This window comes from Podarcis raffonei, chromosome 7, assembly GCF_027172205.1.
Source record: "Podarcis raffonei isolate rPodRaf1 chromosome 7, rPodRaf1.pri, whole genome shotgun sequence".
In the NCBI taxonomy this organism is placed as follows: Eukaryota; Metazoa; Chordata; class Lepidosauria; order Squamata; family Lacertidae; genus Podarcis; species Podarcis raffonei.
Genome location: NC_070608.1, coordinates 41266939 through 41289267, shown reverse-complemented (window position 1 = coordinate 41289267; position 22329 = coordinate 41266939). Strand labels below are relative to the sequence as shown.

The 22329-nt window shown below is 40.6% G+C and overlaps 2 protein-coding genes across 4 annotated transcripts in view; both read left to right on the top strand.

Moving 5' to 3' along the window:
* MAPRE2 (microtubule associated protein RP/EB family member 2) overlaps positions 1-22329 on the top strand; it is an 86725-nt gene that overhangs the window by 51083 nt on the left and 13313 nt on the right. For 2 of the 3 annotated variants that reach the window (XM_053396220.1, XM_053396218.1), the window contains 3 exons: positions 4912-5039; positions 20373-20518; positions 20910-21123. In XM_053396220.1, the coding sequence (XP_053252195.1) occupies positions 4919-5039; positions 20373-20518; positions 20910-21123 (481 nt within the window). In that variant the 5' untranslated portion in view covers positions 4912-4918. The remainder of the gene's footprint in view (positions 1-4911; positions 5040-20372; positions 20519-20909; positions 21124-22329) is intronic. The other variant, XM_053396221.1, reaches the window with a different exon arrangement.
* Positions 476-842, top strand: LOC128417502 (MICOS complex subunit MIC10-like). The gene has a single exon (XM_053396222.1). The coding sequence runs from the start codon at positions 607-609 to the stop codon at positions 718-720; it is 114 nt and encodes a 37-aa protein (XP_053252197.1). The 5' UTR covers positions 476-606; the 3' UTR covers positions 721-842.

The window sequence follows — 22329 nt, the reverse complement described above, 5'->3', positions numbered from 1 at the left end:
GAATCTGAGGAACTGGGTAAAGCCATGTCCTCTGGCCTGACAGGTTGCACAGTGTGGAGGATAGCTCTCTGTCTTGTCTCCTCCCTTATTTCCCTTTGAGACAGTGGGCATTAAGGCCAGAAAACATGGCAGCAATCAGCTGAGCTTTAGGAGGGTATGTTCACATTAGTAGCTTGAAACATAATGAGCTTGTTCCCCCACCCCTGTTTGTTTCAAGCCACATTGTTCATATCAGAGATGGAGCAGGGATGTCTTCACCTGATGTGCATGACCTTTTTGGTTCCCCCACCTCTGGAGCCCTCTGGGAACTCCTGTTCATTAAGCTTGTCACCTGTGCTCTGTATCCAGTATTCTAAGCAAATTGAAGCTGGTTTGAGAAATAAATGCATCAAACAGCAGTATTTGTCAGACTACAGGATTGTGGCTAATGTGTGAAGGCTGCTTCCAAAATTAACATTGGGGAGCACAGAGGAGGCGGTGGCCAAGATGGCGTTGGAGGGTGATTTGGGCAGGTAGTGGGACCGGTGCTTGGCTGACTCCACCATCAAGCTGGGTGCTGGCTTTGGGTTGGGGGTTGTCTTCTCGGTCATCATCTTCAAAAGGACGATGTGGCCCATCACTCTTGGGTCAGGAATGGGTTTAGGAATGGCTTATTCAAACTGCCAGCATAACTTCCGGTCTCCTTACCTTCTCCATGGGCAGTTTGTCAAGGAGCAATGACGCAGGCCTGACCCACACCTCTCTTTTGTCAGAGGAACAGTTTCACCTTGGCAATTCCTTGGGAAGGTCGAAGCGTCCCAGCCTTGAGGCAACAGCTTTTGGAAGCGCTTGGCCCATTGCTCTTTTTTGCAGCGACACCTGGGTCCGAATATCTTTTTTTTTTTTGTAATCCCTCTTTGGAAACGAAAATGAGAAAGGTGCTGTTCTGGAAAGTAAAATAAAAAGGAGTCCGCCCCCTTAAAAAAAAAAACATTGGGGAGCACACTGGATGTGGAGTTAGCAGTCATGTGAACATGGCCTTAGTCATGCCAACCTATGGAAATAAAATATATCTTATTACAAGACCCCCACAAGTTGTGAGAAATCGGCAACTACTCAGACTGTATCTTGTCACCCTATGCAGTTGCAGAAATCCCATTAGCTCTTGTCACAAAACAACTTGAAGAGGCTGGTATGTACAGAACATAAAACACAGAAGGCAATAATCTTGAGGGCAGTCAGGGGATTGAAATGTAAATTCTTTCTCATTCTCTCTTCCACTCTCCAGGATGAATGATTCTTGTAATATGTCAGGCTAAAAGGGTGAGACTCAGCTGAGCTGTGAATGGGGGGGGGGACGCAGAGTGAGCTGAGATGACCCAGTTTTTCCCCTGGTGTTAACCCAGACCATCCGAAAAGCCCACCCAGATCAAAGCAGCTGAAAAAGGAAATGGCAAGAGTGTTAGAGGAAGAAAGAAGAGTGACAGGCAGGCAATCTGATATTAGCCTTGAGCCAGTTTAGCTCATTAATGGAGCATAGTGGTGGTGTCAGAATATGAATATGTTGCTTAATTGTAAGCAGCATTTATTTTTTTAAAACCTGACCATTTCTTCCAGTAAACCTTGTCTGTAGGTGTGTGTGTGTGTGTGTGCCCGCACACATGTGCACATGCTTTTGCAAAAGGTGCTTTAACAGCTTACATTATCCATACCCATATATTTAATGTTTTCATTCTCTTTATTCAGGCTACTAACTCCACTTCACGGGGCCTTGCCCCACAGGAAAAATCGCTGCATTTTCCTGTGGTAAATAAAATATTAATCAGCGGCTTTTTGCTGGCTGAAAAATTGGCTGCTTCTTGAAAATACAGATACTTTGGATTTGGAAGGGTTCAATAATAGATTTGGCTGGCATGCATATATATGGTATGACAAGGTTAAAATCCACCAAGGTTTCAAAAACCATATTGTTAGAAAAGCCCTATACAATGTATGGATTAGGTATAAAGATTTGTTGGAAAACAAAACCCCCAGGTGGTTGTCACCGATGGAAGCTAAGGAAATGAAAAAATTAAATATGGAATCCAAATGGCCGAAATATTGGAAAATTATAGAGTATGAGGAGGGAAAAGTTAAATTGCAGAGTTATGAGAAATTGAAGTCTAAAGTAAGAGACTGGCTTCATTATTACCAGATAAATGAAGTTTTTAAACAGGACAGGAAAATTGGCTTTCAGGTGGAGAAGTCGAAATTAGAAACAGAGCTTTTGGAACCCAGTACTAAGAATTTGTCAAGAATGTATAACTTGCTGTTGAAATGGAACACACAGGACAAGATGGTTAAATCAGCTATGATTAAATGGGCACAAGACATTGGACATGACATTATGTTTGCTGACTGGGAACAGTTATGGACCACCAGTATAAAGTTCACGGCATGTAATGCCTTAAGAGAGAACATTATGAAAATGATTTATAGGTGGTACATGACCCCAGTCAAGCTTGCAAAAATTTATCATTTGCCCAATAACAAATGCTGGAAATGTAATGAAACTGAAGGTACTTTTTATCACCTTTGGTGGACGTGCCCAAAGATTAAGGCTTTCTGGGAAAGGATTTATAATGAAATGAAAAAGGTGCTTAAATGCACTTTTGTGAAGAAACCAGAAGCCTTTCTCCTGGGCATGGTAGGCCAACTGGTGTCAAAGAAAGATAGGACGTTTTTTATGTATGCGACAACAGCAGCAAGAGTACTTTTAGCAAAGTACTGGAAGACACAAGAACTACCCACACTGGAAGAATGGCAGACGAAGGTGATTGACTACATGGGACTGGCTGAGATGACCGGCAGAATCCGTGACCAAGGGGAAGAGACGGTGGAAGAAGATTGGAAGAAATTTAAAGTTTATCTTAAGAACTGTTGTAAAATTAATGAGTGTTAAAATGTTTTGAGTAATGCAAAATAGAATTGCAGCGATAAACAACTGGACATGAGAAAAAGGATTTAAAGGAAGTGTTATAAGTAATTAAAATCAGGGGTTGCTGGAAAGATTTAAAACAGGGATGCAGAAAAAGGAGGTATGGGGAAGTCGCTGAAAGAAGGCTTAAGGAAAAGAAGGTTAAGAAATTATACGTGTTTATATGTTCGTTTGTTTACGTATTGTTTTGTATTGTCTTTTAATATGTTTTGAAAAATTAATAAAAAATTTATTAAAAAAAATAAATAAATAAAATATTAATCAGTTGCCAGTAATGTGTGTGCAAGATTGCGCAGAACACATGTGTGCTAATAAAAATAATATAAACATGATGTAAAATCTTGTTAGTTGTTTCCAGCTCAGTTCAAATGCATGATCTTTTATTTTTTTTATTTTTTTAAATCTCCGGTTTGCTAAATCAATCATTTGTTGCTGGGTATAGTCATTTGGCACAGGGTGGTATTCAACTGATTTTTCCTCCTAGTAGATCTATTGAAATTAATGGACCTCACTTAGTCATGTTCATTGATTTAAATGGGTCTGCTTTGAGTAAGTTGAAGGCCAAAGACTGCTCTGCAAATTTGGGGGCTGAGGAATTGATGACATGAAGAATATCTGAAGAGCCAAATTCATTTCTGTCTCAAGTATGCAAAGCAACAGTTTGACTATGTCCATAGATACTACTGTACTTGTCACATGTGATTTCCGCCCATCCTTGCCAAGGACTAGAACGGGGTGGGAAATACTCCAGTCCTCTGTGTTCAGCCTTCAGAACTACCCCCAACCCCAACAATGCTCATCACCAGTCCTGTGTCACATCTTCCTTCAACTGTTCTTGACCTCTGTCCTGGGACTATTATAATGGCTCCTGTTTGTCTAGGAGGAGGATGCAGAGATGTGTAAATGGAGGCAAGGGAGAATGAAGACACCTCTGTCTTTAGCATCGCCTATTGTCACATCCATTGCTTTGCCCACCACTGGCACCTGGCTCCCAGAGGTTGCTTACAAAAAAAATGGGCCGAAAAAGTGTCCCCACCCTTGAAGCATCGTTTGGGCATTTTGTGTTCTCATAGCCTTGTTTCTGATCTCACTATGTAATCCTGATACAGAGTTCTCCTGGAGCAAAAAGCAAATGCTATCATGTAGCCACCATTCATAGCATCCTTTTAAAAAAAATTCGTGCTACAACAAGAAAGCTCATCTACACATTTATAATGCGCTATATTTACATACTATTCAGTGGTGCTTGTCAACTCACTCCTAATTTTACGAATGCTTTCAGAATTTCAAAATATAAGCACATCCTAGTAAATCTGTAAGTCCATTTCCCAAGTAAAACAGATAATTTACCAAACCAGCTGATACAGGGGATAAGTCCCAGTATAAGATAAAGATCTGAATGCTGTTAAAAACCCATATGCACAGTAAGAAAATGCATGCTACACCTATTAAATGTTGCTTTTTGGGGAGAGGGTTCAGGATAAGAATGCATTGAAATACTGTCTCTGGTCAAACACCAATTACAAAAAGATGCAACTCCTCATTTTCCTGTGAAAAATTGGGTCTGGGGTTGACACATGTGTTTCAGCTTCCTGATAAAGCCTTCTTAAGAGAGGGCTGGCTCACTTTTGATTAGATGAATCTTGCTGCGATTTTATGTGATGCAGTGACTTAGCATTTCCAAGAGATAAGTGCCTAGAGGCATAATATATACCCTAAATGCTAATTTTCTTAAAAGCGTTTCAGAGTGTGCTAACTAGAATCTTTACAATGTTTTTCAAATATGATTTGATTTTATATTTGTATGCTGTTTCAATAATAACAAAAGTTGAGCTTGGAGCTCTTAAGAGGACCTCTATGACATGAAGATTGTAAGGGGAGAATTACATTGTTGATGACATGCGCCTCATAAGAATTATAACCAATCTTATATATCTGCTTATTTGATTTTGCAGTTGGGGAATGGCGGTCAACGTGTATTCTACCTCTATAACCCAAGAGACTATGAGCAGACATGACATCATTGCATGGGTGAATGATATAGTAGCTTTAAACTACACAAAAGTTGAACAACTATGTTCAGGTAAGATGCAACTTTTTTAAAAAAAACTGGTATTTTATCAATAACATTGTATCAGTGGTCTGCCTGAAAAGCGGTGTAGACATACTGTAAATAATAATGAAGAAGAATAAAAGCTTTCTCGGTATCAAACACATATATTTGTATTGTTGCCTGTGTTACGGTGTTTTTTACATGATGTTATTCATTTTAAAGGATACACATTATTTTTATTTTTTAAAAAACCATTCTTTAGCTCTCTAAATATTCAAATCTATAGAATGGACTTGAGTAAATTACAGAGCTATTTTGACATTAGTTGCCAATTGCTGTTTCGATCTGAACTTTACTGGTTAAGAGCTTTATGTGTAGTGCTTTTTTCCCTGTAATGTGAACATCGCTGTGATCCTAATTAGATGAAGGGCAGTCTGTAAATGAATATATAAATAATATAATAAATACTGTGTGAATCACAAATTCACACCTTTATTTGAAAAGTTGATCTGTGGAAATCGAAGTAGTAATGCACTATACTTTACTTGTACTTTATCATTTGTCAAAATGGGGGAGGGGCATAGGGGAGGGAACCCCATCTATGAGAGAATGGACAACTAAAATCTTGGACATCATTTGCATGGTAAAAATCATCACACAAATGGTTAGAACCCGAGGAGGGTAGACAGCAAGATAATGTCTTACAGAGAAATGGAGTCTCTTTATAATGTACTGGAACAATACAGTACAGGATAACGTTAACCCATTTGTGTTACTTGGAACCTTGTAATATTGAAATGTTACATTTTATTTTGGTACAGAAAGTAGGGTGGTTGTCTTGTTATGTAGATTGTAGACCTCTCTTTCCAAGGTTTCAAGCAACAAGTTGAGATGAGGGACTTTTTCCAAGTGAACCTGCATGTAGCTCTGTTTGATGTGCATTCTTTGGTACCTTGGGACATTGATCTGCTGCTGAATCAAAGACTAGCTGGCAGGAATGTCTAGCAGAATTGCTTCAGTCTTTGATATATTGTTTAGCTTTGAGCTTGAGTAGTAATGCTGCAGCCATGCTTTCAATCCAACAAGGGTCTGCATCTTTGGGTTGTGGCAATGCCATATATCGATCGAGACTTGCTAGGGCAAAAAGGCTTTGAACAGTGGAATGGTAAATGTGGCTCTGCCTGTCTTGGTCACATGTGATAAGCAGATAATTCTTTTGTGGCGTCTCCTCCATCATCTTTTTAATAATGATTTTAGTGCATGTTACAAGGAAAGTATAGCCTTACTTCGGTTTCTTGGAATTCTAGTAAGTTGTCTTTATTCACCAATTTCATAGCTTTCATTTCTTTATTTTGCTTTTATTTCTGACCTGCACACCTGTAACTGTTACTCTCCATTGTTGTTGTATTTAGATAGTGGGGTGTAAATATGGAGAAAACCCTAACCGGTTTTAAAGTTGTCTGCTTTCTTACCCTGCTTCACATACAATTTCCTGATGGAGTGTTTGCACTTAGCAGCTGTAATGTTGTTCTGTGGTATCTGAAGACTTTAACATGCTTGCTGAAGACCACATAATGATTGCAATAAAAGTATAAGGTGCTGTTTCATAATATATGTTATGCATTTTTGTGTTTTCATATTGTAAACTGCCCTGTGATCATCAGATGAAGTGTGGTATAGAAAGTTAATAAAACAAGCAAACAAGCAAACCATTGATTGCTAAGAGTCGCATGCCCTAAAATGTTGGCTTTTAGAACATGTGAGGGCAACTTGTCCTTAAAGAGCCCATACTCTGTGTCAGACTTTAGAACTGTGTTAGATATAGATAGTGAACTACTGAATATGGATGTTATTAATGTAGTACCATCATGATTGTTGCCAAGTTTCATATTTTGATTTCCCCCACGTACTCTAAATCTACAATATTATTATTATTATTATTATTATTATTATTATTATTATTAAAACAACTGAAAGCTAGAATCAATTCTTGAAGGTGAAATTATCTGAATATTATTATTAATGGGAGCCCCCTTTATATGCCTTCACTGCATGCACAAATCACTCCCTATGAATCATGGGGGACCCAGCTCAAGAATGCTCATTCCCAGTCTCTTCCTGGTCTTCTGTGTGTTACCTTCTCCCTGCCTTTTAATCCCATGAAAGGGGAAGCACTGGCACTACTGGTGTTAACCTTAGCCATGATTAACCTTACGGTTACTGTGTTTTGCCAGGTTCTGAAAGCATGGTATTGCATCCTGTTTCTTTTTTAAGTCATGAGGGTCAGAAACCTTTCCCAATGAAGGCTAGGATTCTTGTGAGTTCTAATGAAATTTTGCAGTACTGTATTTCAGGTTGTCTCACTGTTTCTACTTAAGCACATTTGTAAGATAGAACAAGACAAAGAAATGATTTCAGACAAATAGCCAGCTGTATGCGGGTCATTCAGTAGTACTCTGCAGATCTTTGAACTGCTATGCTGATCTAATTTGGTCTTTTATCCTTCTTTCCTTCCTTCCTTCCCCTCCCCCCTTTTAAAACGAGTGTTCCTTGAAGCGTTTCCAGTCTTCATGCAGCGTAACATTAGCCCCCATAAAATATCTGCATTTACAGGAGACTTCAAAGGGCAAGAGAGAGTGTGGGAAGCACTGCAATATTCAGGAGCATTTCTTAGCATTAACAGTGAACTTCAGAACAAGCCAGATAATTGGATTGTATAAAATGCTTGAAGTGTTGTGGCATTCTGGATTTATATTTGGGGAAATACGTTGGCAACTAACCAGAAAACAACCACCCTGGCAGGTATGAAGGCCCCTTGTTTTGAAAAATATATGAAAAGTCAGTAATCCCATGCCTGTCCAATTTTTGCTTTAAAAGAATATTAGTTTTATTTATTTTGCCTTTGCATTCATGATGAACCAGAGGCCAAGCTGTATGTGTGTGTTGTAGTAAGGATGCACAAGCATTTCAAAGAGTTGTCCGCCTGCAATTGTTCATGGTTTTGTGACAACTTCCTTCAACTGTTTACAGAAAATAGTGCTCAGAAAACAATGCTTGGAATAACCTGGTGTTCCCATTGAAATCAATGGAGGTGTAATATCCCCATTCATTTCAATACACAGATTTGCCCAAAGCTTCAGGGGTGAGTTGCTTCTGATGCTACCCTGCAACTAGCCCTTTGAGGGTATGCAGCAGGTTAAAGTCTCGTATCTTCCCCCACCCATCACTTGAAATCAATGGCGATCCCCCTCTGATTTCTGTAAGCACACTTAAATCCACTGTACACTTCTAAAATAGCTGGTAAGTGTAGTAAAAGTGACCCAGCACTGAAGAGCCTTGGGACTAGGGGGTCTTAAGTGGTGAGTTGCTCTTTGCTCCATGCCAACTCATTCTTTTGAGCAGGGATACCTACATATTCAAGCACCTCTGCTTTGACTGCTCACCTCATCCCTAGTTGTGCAGATGTGAGAAACGACTATCAAGTACAGTGGTACCTCTACTTACGTTCACCTCTGGTTACATATCCTTTGGAATACGTACGCAGCACACCCAGAAGTATTTTTCTGGGTTTTGCCATGCACACATGCGCAGAAGCGCTTTGCGCACTGTGCACATGTGCAGAAGCAACACCTCCAGATACGCACACCTCAGGATCCAACCGGAGCTCTGGAATGGATCCCGAGCACAAGCGGAGGTACCACTGTACTGCATCACTCCTAGTGGTTGTCTTCTATCCTAAGTCACTCCCTCACAAGTGATAGCAAAAAAGGAGCCAGATTAGTAGCCTTGCTCATTTACTGCTCTGGCCCCCTACAGGAAGCTGAGGTTTGAGCTTGCTGTTATGGCCAGCCCAGCAACCTTTTCGAGGTAGAGTACCCTTCTGAAAGAACAAGCAGCAACACAGAAAAGGGGCAAGGAATAAGTAGCAGCAGCTAAATCAGGAACAAGTTCCTTGAGTGTGGGTGTGTGAGAGATACTGAGACAGAGGGAGGAAGGGAGTTTGTGTATCAGAGCAGTGTGAGAAAACACATCCATGTGTGTGTCCTTATTTTTGAAGAGCAGTGTACAGTGGGTAAATACTTGATCTGTATATTACTTCATGACCACATTACACCTCGTATGTGGTCTTCATCTGTAATCTAGCCTGGTTCATTTTCGTAGGTGAACTCTGCATGTGATTTGGGTTCTTGGCCATGGAGTCATCTTTGGATACTCCTTTGCCCTCCTCTCCTTCAAAGCATTACATTTTAAAAATAGATTTCTGCGTAGATGTGTGTTATACATCTGGTATGTGTGTACATGAAATAGCTGTGTAGTTATATAAACACTCTCATGCCTGGTGGCCACACCTGTACCACACACAGGTGCTAGATTTTTGTTTTTCAAAAGCTGGTAAGTCTGCTGGGGTAGGAAGGGAGCTCTAGAAGAAAGAATGGCACATTCAGACTTTGGTTTGACTGCATAGAGCAGGCATAGGCAAACTCAGCCCTCCAGATGTTTTGGGAAATACAATTCCCACTATCTCTGACCACTGCTCCTGTTAGCTAGGGATCGTGGGAGTTGCAGTACCAAAACATCTGGGGGGCTGAGTTTGCCTATGCCTGGTATAGAGCAATCTAAAATTAAAAGGCAGGAGGAAATTCAACTTTTGAATGAAGGGTTAGTTTGTCCGAATTATAAATAACTTAATAAAATGCAAGCTATGGGACTAATTTAAAATAGGGGGGGATCAAAACATTTGAAAAAATCAAAAACAATGGCAATACAAAATAAAATGTTTGTCCAGTAACATATTACTTGAAATAATTGATGGGATAAAAACTAGAAATGGAGCAGAAATTTGTCCAGTTTAATTTTGAATGCAAATCTACCTGACATGCACTTCTGAAACCAATATGCAAACCAAAGCACAGCTATATTCATTTTTAAAAAATTGTGCTTCTCTGGATTTTGCAGTGCAGTTCTCCAACCAAAAGTGTGTATAAAAATGTATACATTGGGGAGGGGTTGTAAAAAAAAATCATTATAATGATGAAAATTGCTCACAAAACTGTGTATTAGGTGAAATGCTTATCTAAATGTATATGAACTTTCTTGATATCTGAGCTTGGGATTAGCAAAAGAAGAAACTGACAGATTCATTCATCCCTTATGAGAACAATTATTTGTCTCTTAAGATTTTGCATTCCATTCTGTGCATTTGAACAACCCTGTTCAGCTGTAATTGGAATACTCTAACTCTACTCAGGTTTTCCCAAAAGTGCATGGATATATACAGGACCCAACCCTATTGCCTAGGGACAAAAAAAAATCCATTTCTCAATGAGAACATGCACACACCCCGAATTAAGAATGTTAGGCCTTTCTATGCATGGAAAAGACTTTAGCTTTCATTTTCACAAATCAGTGTCAGTAGATCTGCATGCTAAATTTAGAACTGAGGTCATTTGGCACATAACTGTTAAGTGGGCTGTCAGAAAGCACAGGGAACCCTGTTCTGCATTTTGCCTACTTAGCAGAAACAAACACACAACCAAGAAGAATAGATAGCCTGTAAGCAGCTTTTCCTTTGCATGCTTTTACCCTAGGTATTTTCTTTCAGTGGCATCTAGGGGCACTCCTTTAAAAGTATTAAATGGCAAAAAGAAAAGATAAAACAAGATGTGTATCCAGTTAGCATGAAACTTGTGGGTGTAAGAAAATTGCACCTTCGTTTTCAAAATGGAGTTTTTAAGATTTACTCCTGGATAAGCATGGATTATAGAGGAACCCAGGATACATCTCTGCAGAGGATATGCAACGGCTGGCAGAGAAGACAGAGTGACAAAACTATTGCCATTATTGCAAATGGCAAAATGGGATTCAAGGCAGAGAACAATACAGATGTCATAACACACATATTGCCTAATTCCTGGTGTGGCTATTCTTCCTTGATATGCATCCAGAAGTCCTGATGTTGAAAACAGATTCTGGAGCTGAGTTCTGGCACAAATCTAGATTGCTTCCCATTTAATATTTTAATTTTGGGTTGTAGTTTACAGTAGGGGTGCTAATGACATTCAGATAAGGCTAAATTTGGATTGTAGACTTGAGATACCACTTAGGTGGAACAGCTACTGAAATCGAACCTGGCAAATGCATGGGCTCCTGGAGAGGAGGTTGTGGTCATTTTACTCCCCCATTCTTGCTACTGCCATGCTGTTCTAATCTAAGCCATGGTCTGGTTTAGTGTGTTGTCCAAACCTGGGCTCATGGTATGTCCCGGAAGGAGAAAACCACAAGCCCAGATTTGGAAAACAAACTAAACCAAACCTTAGCTTAGCTTAGCAGGAGGGCTGCTGAAGGCTGCCATCTTGTCTCCATGAACACCTAAATTTAGGTGTTCAAACTAAGCCATGGTTTGGCTTAGTGTGATTTGCAATGCATCTTATTAGATGACTCAGCACATATTTAGCAAGGCCCTGTGATTGTTTCTGCTCTGATCCAGGAGCTTTGGCAGATACTCACTTCAGAAATCCAGATTGTCCAGACATTTCCTTAGCAGAACCCTGCAGTTCTGTTTATATGTTGCTTGCTGTAATTTTACTTCTATAGTGCCTGTGGTGTCTTTCTAAAGCCTTTCACATATTCTTATTTCTCAATAGTTATAGCAGCAGATCATCAAAGGTTAAACAACTTGACTGCACTGTTAGCTTTTTTTTTTTAAGGATCCAGTTATGTTCCAGATTAAAATTGTAATGTGAATTCATGGAGTGAAAGCAATATGTACTTTTAATTGAAAGAACATTCTCTCTATAGCTGTGGAATGGAGGCTGTGCGATATGTTTGGTTAATTGGTTACACTTTGCTCTCCTGAGTATTTAGATCAAGGCAGAGTGAGATTAAACAGATCTTGCTTCTTTACATAGGCTGCATTGGTTTACAGATTTTTAATTATTTTACTGTATTGACTTTCTTGTGATTATTGCTGCTTATCTGCAAATCCTCGAGCCATACTTCTATTTCAGTAAATTTACTTCCTGAAATTAATCACAAGATCTATAGGGATGTGGTTATCTTGCTTTTCAGATAGGCCTCTACATTCTGATCACATTAGCAAAATCTAGACAGGTCTGGGGAGCCTTTGGCCTTTCAGATGTTGTTGAACTGTGACTCCATCAGCCCCAGAAAGAATGACCAATGCCAGTATGCAGCCTTGCTTAATTCCCTTCTCAGTTTTAATTGCTCTAGTAAGATGACCCCTGGGGAGTATATCTTACTTTAAGAGAAGTCCCTTTGTGTAACGTTCATATTAGATAGGGTAACTGTCTGTTGATCAAAGATGTATCCAGTTTTTCCCACAAGGTGGGTCAGGATACAGAGTCAAAGGCTGCTCTAAAGTCCATAAAGGCAGTATCACTAGAGCAGCCTTTCTCAACCTGTGGGTCCCCAGATGTTATTGAACTACAACTCCCATCACCCCTAGCTAGCAAGGCCAGAGCTCAGGGATGATGGGAGTTGTAGACCAACAACATCTGGGGACCCACAGGTTGAGAGCCGCTGCACTAGAGGAATATTTTCTAATCAAATGATATAATATGAAACACTGATCGATAATAGATCACCTTTTCCTAAAACCAGCTTTTTTGTCTGCTAGAATGTTCTCTTGCTCCAGCCAGTCCAAGAGTTTCCTATGTAAGTGTCTTGCATAGAACTTACTAATGGTATTATGTAGACTAATCAGTCTGTAGTTTGCCAGATCGTTCTTTGACCTTTTTTTTGAACATGGGAACTATAACTGCCAACCTTCAATCGAAGGGAGCTTGTCCATATCGATTGATGCAAATAAAGAGAGAGGCCAGAATAGGAGCCCAGAAGCCCAAATTGTTTTTAATAACTTGTGGTGGGATTGAATTCTGCTCTGGGGCCTTCCCTGATTTTAGTTGGGCTACAAGACTATAAATTTCAGACACAGATACAGGCTGCCATATTGGGAGATGGTCCTTAAGATGGCCAGGATCTTCTTTTCCAGAAATAGTATCTGAATATAAGTTTAAAAAATACATTTCCCAATTAGTTGAAGTAATAAGACATTCTAACTGCTTTGAGCTTTTAAATTTTGTAATTGGTATTTTTATCTTGATACTGGTCATTGGCCATAATAAAGCATCTTGATCTGACTTGACTTGGCATGGCCATTGGCCAGGAATGTTGGGAGTTGTACTTTGGCGACATCTGGAGAGCCAAAGATTTCCCATATGTATGTATATTTGATACAGTTTTTTAGCTGTGTGCAGCCTCTGAACTTGGTGAAACTTGTTTTCATATGTGTGAGTCGAGTTGGGGGGTGGGGTGGGAAAACCCATTACACCAACTTGTAAACAACATACAGTGCTCTTTCTCAAAACTCATTGTCCAACTAAGTATCTAGAAAGCAAAACCAAACGTTTAACCCAAAGTAGCTTTCATAACTAAGAATGTTAACAAGTTTCTTTCACAAGTTTGGAATGTTGTCACTGTGAAGCAAATCTGCTTTTGCTCTGCAGCTATTTCTGTTCTTGCCAAAAAAGTAACATCATGCATACTTTATTGCAAGATGCTGCTGTGTGGGTCCCATCTGTGAATTTGTAGAGAGCTTGTTCCTCAGCTGCTACCTAGTAGACTCCTAAGATTCTGATGTCCAGACCCTTTTATATTACAGTTCTTTTGGGAAATAGCTTTCTGTATGCAAGTGGTCATACATGTGAAGGAGTGGGATGGATTAAAGTGAAGGCAGTAACTTTTATTTCAACAAGAAAGTATTTGCAAGTTGTGTATTCAGATAAGCACATCTTTTATATGGTGATATGGGCCTCCATCCAAAAGTGTTCACCCATAGTTATGTACTCACTTAATCCACAAGGATATTCCCGTCTCCACCCATCAGTCAGCTGGCAAACTATGTCAGTTCTGACTTCACTGATTACATAGAGAACAGAAGGAAGGAGTGCTTAGATTTCGCCCCTGCCCAGACTGATGATCAGCGTTTTGAGCTCTGACTGCACTTACCTGTTCAGCAGTGCAAGAGGTGTAGGTGTCAGAATGCTGTCAGTGGCTGCTGGCTGGTTGCTCAGGAAAGTATAAAGACAAGGAAAAGATTCTGACAGTCCTTTTTTATTTCCAACTTTACAGAGAGAGGCTGTAGAACCCAGCCTCTTGGATAATGGCGGTGTCCTGAGTGAACCTCCACCCCCCTCTCTCCCACTTCCTCATTCATCGTCATCATCATCTCTACGGGTGCTGCTACATGCCTTCTGTCTTTGAGTTCTCTGCTCTCCTATTTTTAAGGCTTGCCAGGTTCTGGGAGGTGGAGGGTCTGGAATGCTTTCTAATGACAACATGTCAGCTGGGTGTATTTTGGCTCTGCCATGATTTCCCAACTTTTCCCTTCATCTGCGTCTGAGCTACAACCTCCTTCAAACCCTTGTTGTAAATCTATACTGTCTTCCTCCTCCTCCTCCCTGGAAGGGTCAGGATGGGGAGGCGGCCTCCACTATTACTCCTCCTCTGCCCAGTCCCTGACAGTAGGAGTACTGGGTGTGCTGTCCCCAGCTTACCAACTATACCATGTTCTTCTTTGGAAACTCTGTGTGTGTGTGTGTGTGTGTGCGCGCGCGCATGTATTCTTGATAGAAAAATAATTTGTGCTCAAAAGCCAGTTGTCTGGGATCTCTTCTGGCTGTGTGACACACCCACATACCCACAAAGATGAACGTGAGAGACACTCAGAGGTCATAGCAACATCAGCTGCCAGGTTTTCGCTTTGTTGCAAAGGTGCAACAAAGGTGACTCCTAAGCTAACAAGGCCATGTTGTCTTACTGTATTGGGCGTAGGGGGAGAACTCCCTCACCATACCTGAGCTGAATCTAACAGGGGGAAGAAGCAATGTGACACTAAAAATTTTCTGGGCCATGGGAGTGGTGCTGAAGAGAGATGTAAGGAATGATGTGTCAAGGCCCAGGAGAGTTAGGCTTCTCGCGCACACCCCTCCCATTGCAACCAGCCACATACATACAGCAGTTTCCATGTACAATTTAGTGAATCAGAATAGCATCAGACAGATAGAACTCTTAGCAGCTTAACAGAAAGTTTAATCGAATCTAGACAGTGTATATCATGTGTTCGGGTAACACAAATTCTGTGCCAATCATGGCTGAATTCCTCATCCTGTTTAGATGGTGCATGTTAAGCAAATTTGCACACTCTTAACATAATGCAGCATGCTGATTCTGTTCTGTTTTTTCTATTTATTCTACTCTTACCAGTCATAACAAGGTAAAGGTACCCCTGCCCGTACGGGCCAGTCTTGACAGACTCTGGGGTTGTGCGCCCATCTCACTCAAGAGGCCGGGGGCCAGCGCTGTCTGCAGACACTTCCGGGTCACGTGGCCAGCGTGACAAAGCTGTATCTGGCGAGCCAGAGCTGCACACGGAAACGCCGTTTACCTTACCGCCAGTAAGCGGTCCCTATTTATCTACTTGCACCTGGGGGTGCTTTCGAACTGCTAGGTTGGCAGGCGTTGGGACCGAGCAGCGGGAGCGCACCCCGCCGCAGGGATTCGAACCGCCGACCTTTCGATCGGCAAGCCCTAGGCGCTGAGGCTTTTACCCACAGCGCCACCCGCGTCCCCTTACCAGTCATAGTAAAGTGTTATAAAGGGAACTGGAGCTTTGCTTCCAGCTTAATCGTTCTCAGCAACCCTTCTGCCCTTTCTGATTATCACCAGATTTGTTCATTTGTCTTTTTAAAGAAAGCTGTGTCTTTTGGGATAAAAACTGAATTCTGTGCCTGACAATAAGATTCAGGGTTCTTATGGCACTTGTGTAGAAGGAGAGATACATATATTACCCAACTTCATATCTACCTTCTGTGCCTGATAGTTTCTATAGATTTGTTGGACACCTAGGCCATATTCACACCATACATTTAAAGCAGTATGATAATATTTAAACAGTCATGGCTTCTCCCAAAGAATCCTGGGAGCTGTAGTTTTGTAAAGGTTCAGAGAATTGTTATGAGCCCCCTATTACCCTTCCAGAGCTACAATTCCAAGAATTTCCTGTGAACAGAGATTGATTGTTAAACCAAGCTTGAATTATTCTTTTATCAGCTTCTGAAGGCTGTACGTATTAGTGACAGTATATACTGTGAAGTTGGTCAAACTGCAGTTATGTCCCTTTGTTTCTTTCCTTTTTTTTTAAAAAAGGAAAAAAACCTAAAACTTCAAAAATAGCAATATTTGGCCTGCTGTTCCGAATTAGTTAAGGAGTCTTTTTGTGATGACACTTGATAGGCTGTGACTCTGTTTTTGTATGTAAACAAACATATAATGGAAGTTAACGAAAAGGAAGGGTTAGTTTGCCAGATCTGTGTAATGACTAGCAGTGGTATAATCTGCTGTCTGTTGCCTTCTGTTCAGTTCTAGAAGCAGTATAGAATTTCTGCATTCTAATTGGGTCAAAAAGAAGTTACCACTCATGCATGTAGCCAACACAGCCACGTTTGCAAATACAATCTGTAACCCAGCCTGCAAATATTGAAAACATTGATGACTAAATCAATACCCCAGAGGAAATAAAGCACATTATGCTATCAAAGGAAATACTGGACCACTTTCAGAAAGATGCCCCCCAAAAAGTATATTTAATGCTGACAGCTCTGGTTAGGGTCCTTTGCAGTGACAACTGATGACTTTTGGAACATTTTTTAAATAGTTGCTTCCTTCTCCACACCAGTAATTGTCCAGTACTAACAAAGGAAAGAGTACCTTTTAATCATGTGCAGAGTTCTGTGGTTTTCCTACTCTGAAACGTCACCTGTTCTCTGCACCATTGGTGTGGTACCTCTAGTTTTCCAGATGTTGCTTGCCTCCAGGTCTCATGAACCCTGGCCATTGCCCATCCAGCTGGGGCTGATGGGAGTTAGGGTCCAACAGCATCTGGAGGGTGAGATGTTCCGGTCTCCACAATAATGATAAGGGTAATGGCTTCGATTTGTGGAAATGACTTCCAGCATTGAGCCCTGTGCTCTCTCAGTTTAAGATTTAATCCACCCTTATGCCATAAATCCTAAATCAAGTACCTTAAGAACAAATAACCTCTATTGCCCAAAACAACAACAACAAATCCATTAACGCTTTTAAAACATTTACTGAACAACTTCTGAAGCATTTAGTTTCAATCTCCCTGAATCCTACTCTGGCCTTATTATGAACCAGAGAATATGGTTTAAAACAAATTCTGGCTGATTTGAAAACAAGTCAACTTCAACCCATGGGTTATGAAGCTGGTTTGTTCAACCAGAATTTGTTTACAGATCTCTGGTTTGTAAGTGAGGACAAACTAAGATGCATGGAAAGTGAAACTAAATGCAGCAGATGTCCAGGTCCTTTTGGCCATGTAGGAGAAGGAGTGTTCAGTGTGACATACATGAGCCTAAACTAGATATTGTTCAGACAGCACAAAACATGTTAGTATTATACGTGAGAACACAGTCATTGTTACTTACCTCTCCTAACAAAAATAGCATACTGAGGAGGGTGTGCCTGAAGCAAACATTTGGTTTGTGCAGTTCCTGGTATGGGCTCATTTTTGTGGTTCATAAAAGGTTAGTTTCCAAAGCAGTTATCTTCTAATTATGTTGTTATTCTTCTGATTCTCTTGCTTATGGCTTTTAATACTAGCTAGGGTTATTGCTACATGCCTCTTGAGGGCATATCTTCCAGATCCCACAACGTGGATTAGTATTCTCTTAACATGTTGTTCCTTTTCACTGTTTCATGTGATGACAGGTTCTACTTCCAAATCAGATTTGAGGAGTGTTCTACATTTTGTGTAAACTAACCAGAAAGGTTCTGTAGGCAGACATCTGCTTTAAAGAAACATTATACTTTGAATTGGGAAGTGTGTGTGAGAGAGAGATTGTGTGTGTGTGTTAATAAGTCAACTGCCTGCAGTTCTCCTTTCTCTCTTCTCCCCATCTTCAGTATTTGTATGGAAGATTATCATGAAATTGGGTTCCTGAATAGAAAGGACAAAACAGATGCCAGGGAGAGGGAGAAACACAAGTATCTGTCATTGGCAACAAAGCTAGCCGAATAATAAGGGACAAGCCTGTGAACACTAATTGAATAGTGCTGATAATGTGCAAGTAGTCTGTGCTGCAGTTGTATACATTCAACTTGGCAGGTGCAAACAAATGTACAAGTTGTTCCAATAGCCATGCACACACATTTTGTGTTGTAAATACCTGTAAGCAGTGAATTAGGACAAAAAAAGATTTGTGTGTATATTTAGCAAAAGCTCCACTCATCTCAAGGGACGCGGGTGGCGCTGTGGGTTAAACCACAGAGCCTAGGACTTGCCTCAGCAGGTCGGCGATTCGAATCCCCACGATGGGGTGAGCTCCCGTTGCTTGGTCCCTGCTCCTGCCAACCTAGCAGTTCGAAAGCACATCAAAGTGCAAGTAGATAAATAGGTACCGCTGTGGCGGGAAGGTAAACGGCATTTCTGTGCACTGCTCTGGTTCGCCAGAAGCAGCTTAGTCATGCTGGCCACACGACCCGGAAATTATACACCGGCTCCCTAGGCCAGTAAAGCGAGATGAGCACCGCAACCCCAGAGTCGGTCACAACTGGACCTAATGGACAGGGGTCCCTTTACCTTTACCTTTACTTTTACCTTTACCTTTACCACTCATCTCAGTGGAACTTCGTGTAATGGTGTAAAGGATTTCAATGCTGGCTGGTAGGACTTGCACCAGTCTGAGGAAGTCTGAATGAGAACTTTGATCCTCATCTATATGTATGCAAGCTGAAAGCATCTGCCACCATCATTATTGCTTGTTTCTGTTGTTTCTGTTTATTTCTATATCTTTTGGCAGCTCACAAAGGGTAACACATAAATACAAAATTCAAGTTAAAAAAAAACCCACAGCAACTTAGGAAAAAAATTAATATAGCAAAATGTTATAGTTAAGAAACTACAACTAAAAGTCGAATACATTCATATTCCTGACGAAAGGCAAAGGGCAGCCCCCCCCAAAAAAAGAAAAAGATGTTGAGAGGGAGCAGGAATAAATCCTTAGGGAGCAGCTCCTTCTTATAAGGATCTCTAGCCAATGGGTTGAGGTGGGACAGTTGGAAAACTTTGACCCTTGATGGTCTAGCACGTTCTCCCCACTGCAGCTCATCATCTTGAGAACTCAAAAACAGAAACCTAGCAGAACCTTTCTGCCTCTTCAACGGAGATCCTTCTCCAGTTTGGTGTCTTTGCCTCCCAGCTCCTTTTCATCCTTGCCTTATGCTCAGTACTCCTTGTCCTGGTTTCCTAACAATAGAAGTGGCTTCTTGGAATTGATGGCCACGGACTAGAATTTGTGAACTGCGATCAAATTTACACTTGTTGCTATTCATGCCATCCTGTAAACCAGGCATGGGGAAACTGTGGCCTTTGGGCCAAATTAGACCTAGTAGGGGGTCCTGGCTCGGCCCATGATACTGCTTTTCCCCAAATCACGTCCACACCTGACATCATAGGATGGGGCAGGTCAAAATGTGACTGCAGAGGAACCACCAGGAAGCTTGAGGTGCACTCCCAATTGTGCCTTGGCAAGCAGGGCTGGCTGCCAAGAACCTCTGGGATCAGCTGCCCTGTCACAATGGCTCAGGGGGAGAGCTCAGGCTCTGCCTGCCTGCTAGATCCTCTTCCCACCCCTGCTGTAAACAAAACACAACCTAAGAGCATTAGTCTGATCCAGCAGCGCTCTTCTAAAGTCTCATCTAGTCCAGCAGTCTATTCTCACAGGGGCTGACCAGATGCTTATGGGAAGCTCACAAGCAGGATGAGTACAATAGCACCCTCTCCCTCATGAGTCCCAACATCTAGGATTCAGAGGCATACATCTTGCATCCTCTTTGCTAATTGCAGATTCCTGTGCCTCTATTTTATGCATGATTTAGAAGAACGTGTCATACAAAATCAATGGAACCTAAATCCAATGGATGTGTCAAAGAACGTAGAGTTGGAAGGGACCACTGAGGGTCATCTAGTCCAGCCCCCTGCAATGAAGGAATCTCAACATGTGGTTCCCCATCCAGTTTGCCCTTATCTGTTAATGATGCTGATTTAACTAGAAAACCTTCTTAAAAGATTTGCCCAGTGTATGAAAATAACTCTGCATTTTGCATGTATTCAGTACCAAGATAAGATACGGATTTTATGCATGCACAATATTGCAGCAGCAGATTGTAAGCCCGGTTACTTTGCCTTCTGTGAACAAATGTTTACCATTTCAGTGACTTGCATTGTGATTAATATGCTGTGTTTTCTTGTTCTTGTTTCAGGTGCAGCTTACTGCCAGTTCATGGATATGTTGTTCCCAGGCTGTATTAGCTTGAAGAAAGTAAAATTTCAAGCAAAGCTGGAACATGAATATATTCATAACTTCAAACTTCTACAAGCATCATTTAAACGAATGAATGTGGATAAGGTAACTATAGAACATGTTATGACATAGTTTTGATAGGATAACTTATAGTCATATTTCAGAGATGTGTTTTCTGGCTCACTATATTTCTCAATTTTTATTTCATTGATTTATTCGAACAATTTTTATCCAGCCCTTCAAAACATATGCTCTCTCTGTCTAGGAAATTTCAAAAGAAAAAGTAGTAGTAGCAGCAGAAGCAATAAAGTAATATTACTCTGAGGATGTCTTAAGATGAGGCTGCCGTCTAACTCAACAAAACAGAATAAGATATATGGCACTGGATATTGTTTTGTTAGACAATGTATGGTTTTAAAATTCTTAAATGAATTGGCACTGAAACGCCTCAGTTATCACTTTAAATCACTGGTGTGTCTTGCTTTGTTTTGTGCAGGTTATTCCAGTGGAGAAATTAGTGAAGGGGCGCTTCCAAGACAACTTGGATTTCATACAGTGGTTTAAGAAATTCTTTGATGCTAACTATGATGGGAAAGAATATGATCCAGTGGAGGCCCGGCAAGGCCAAGATGCTATTCCACCGCCTGATCCTGGTGAACAGATCTTTAATTTGCCAAAAAAATCTCATCATGCAAACTCTCCTACAGCAGGTATTACCATTGTTGTAAACTTCTGGTTTTTCTGCAGGTGGATTTTGATAATGGTACATTAATACAATTGTTTTAATACAGAGTATAATTAGAGGGGTAGCTTAAGTTGTAAAGAGGGGACTCTTTTGCACTTCACGTCATCCATGGGCATTTTGTCATAAACATTTTGAAACTGAAGGGGGGGTATGATGCCCCATAGTGATATATGAAATTCCAGTTATGATGGTGTATAAAGGGACTGATAGTATTTTATTTTAGGTAAGCATAGTAAATCCAGCCTCGTAGTTCTGCTCTTTGGGATACTTCATTTTTAGCTTTGCTCTTGCCTAGACATTCCCCTAAACCGCGTGATATTGTTGGCATCAAAATATGAGCCCTTATCTCCCCCCATACACACCTTTAATCTGTTTTTTTTAAAACAAAAACAAAAACAAAACCTATTCCCATTGGTAAAAAGCACTGTACTGATCAGTTAGCACTATGGTAGTGTGCCTATTTTATTTTCTCATTAATTGCTTGCAATTTATTTTTCAAAAAGGACAGAATATCCGCAATGAAGCTCCCAAGTGAAGGATTTTAAATGCTAATATGCTTTATATGATATAAATCTTTTGGCCTTTCTTTTTCCGTTCCTTTTAAAAAGCTGTGCTATGATTCACTAGAGTACTAAATTGTAGGTAATAAATCCCTTGGAGTCCTTTTGTACTTAAAGGAGAGCAAATTTCCAGCTAGCGTTCCTGCTGATAGGCATAGGAGGTGTTAAGAAATAGGACGAGTGGCTCCTCTTATTTCTTATTCACGTTTATCCTTACAGGAAACTGCTAGCATAATCTAGTTTTATGGTGATTGGAAAGCTTCCACATCCTAAGTGCTGGCTCAGTAATAGAAAATATATCAATATATGTTTATTTAAAATATGTTTAGATTATATACTGTAGGTAGATAGATAGATAGATGATTGCTAGTTGGGATGTGGGGATTCCATTTAGTGGTTATTTTTTTGTCTCTTATTTGTATTGGTGATACAGTGGCAACAATGGGTAAAACAGCAAATTATGCGAGTCCAAAGCAATACTTTTATACAGGTCAAATGTGTCACTCAGGAACCACAGGCAGAAAGTTGTTTTGGTTTGGTTATGATTTAAGTAAGTGAGCCACATATATCAGTACCTGCTGAAAGGCGAATGTGCATGTCTTGAGTAATCC

Excerpts from the sequence above, each read along its gene's own strand:
- LOC128417502 (XM_053396222.1), top strand. The coding sequence starts at position 607 with ATGTGGCCCATCACTCTTGGGTCAGGAATGGGTTTAGGAATGGCTTAT.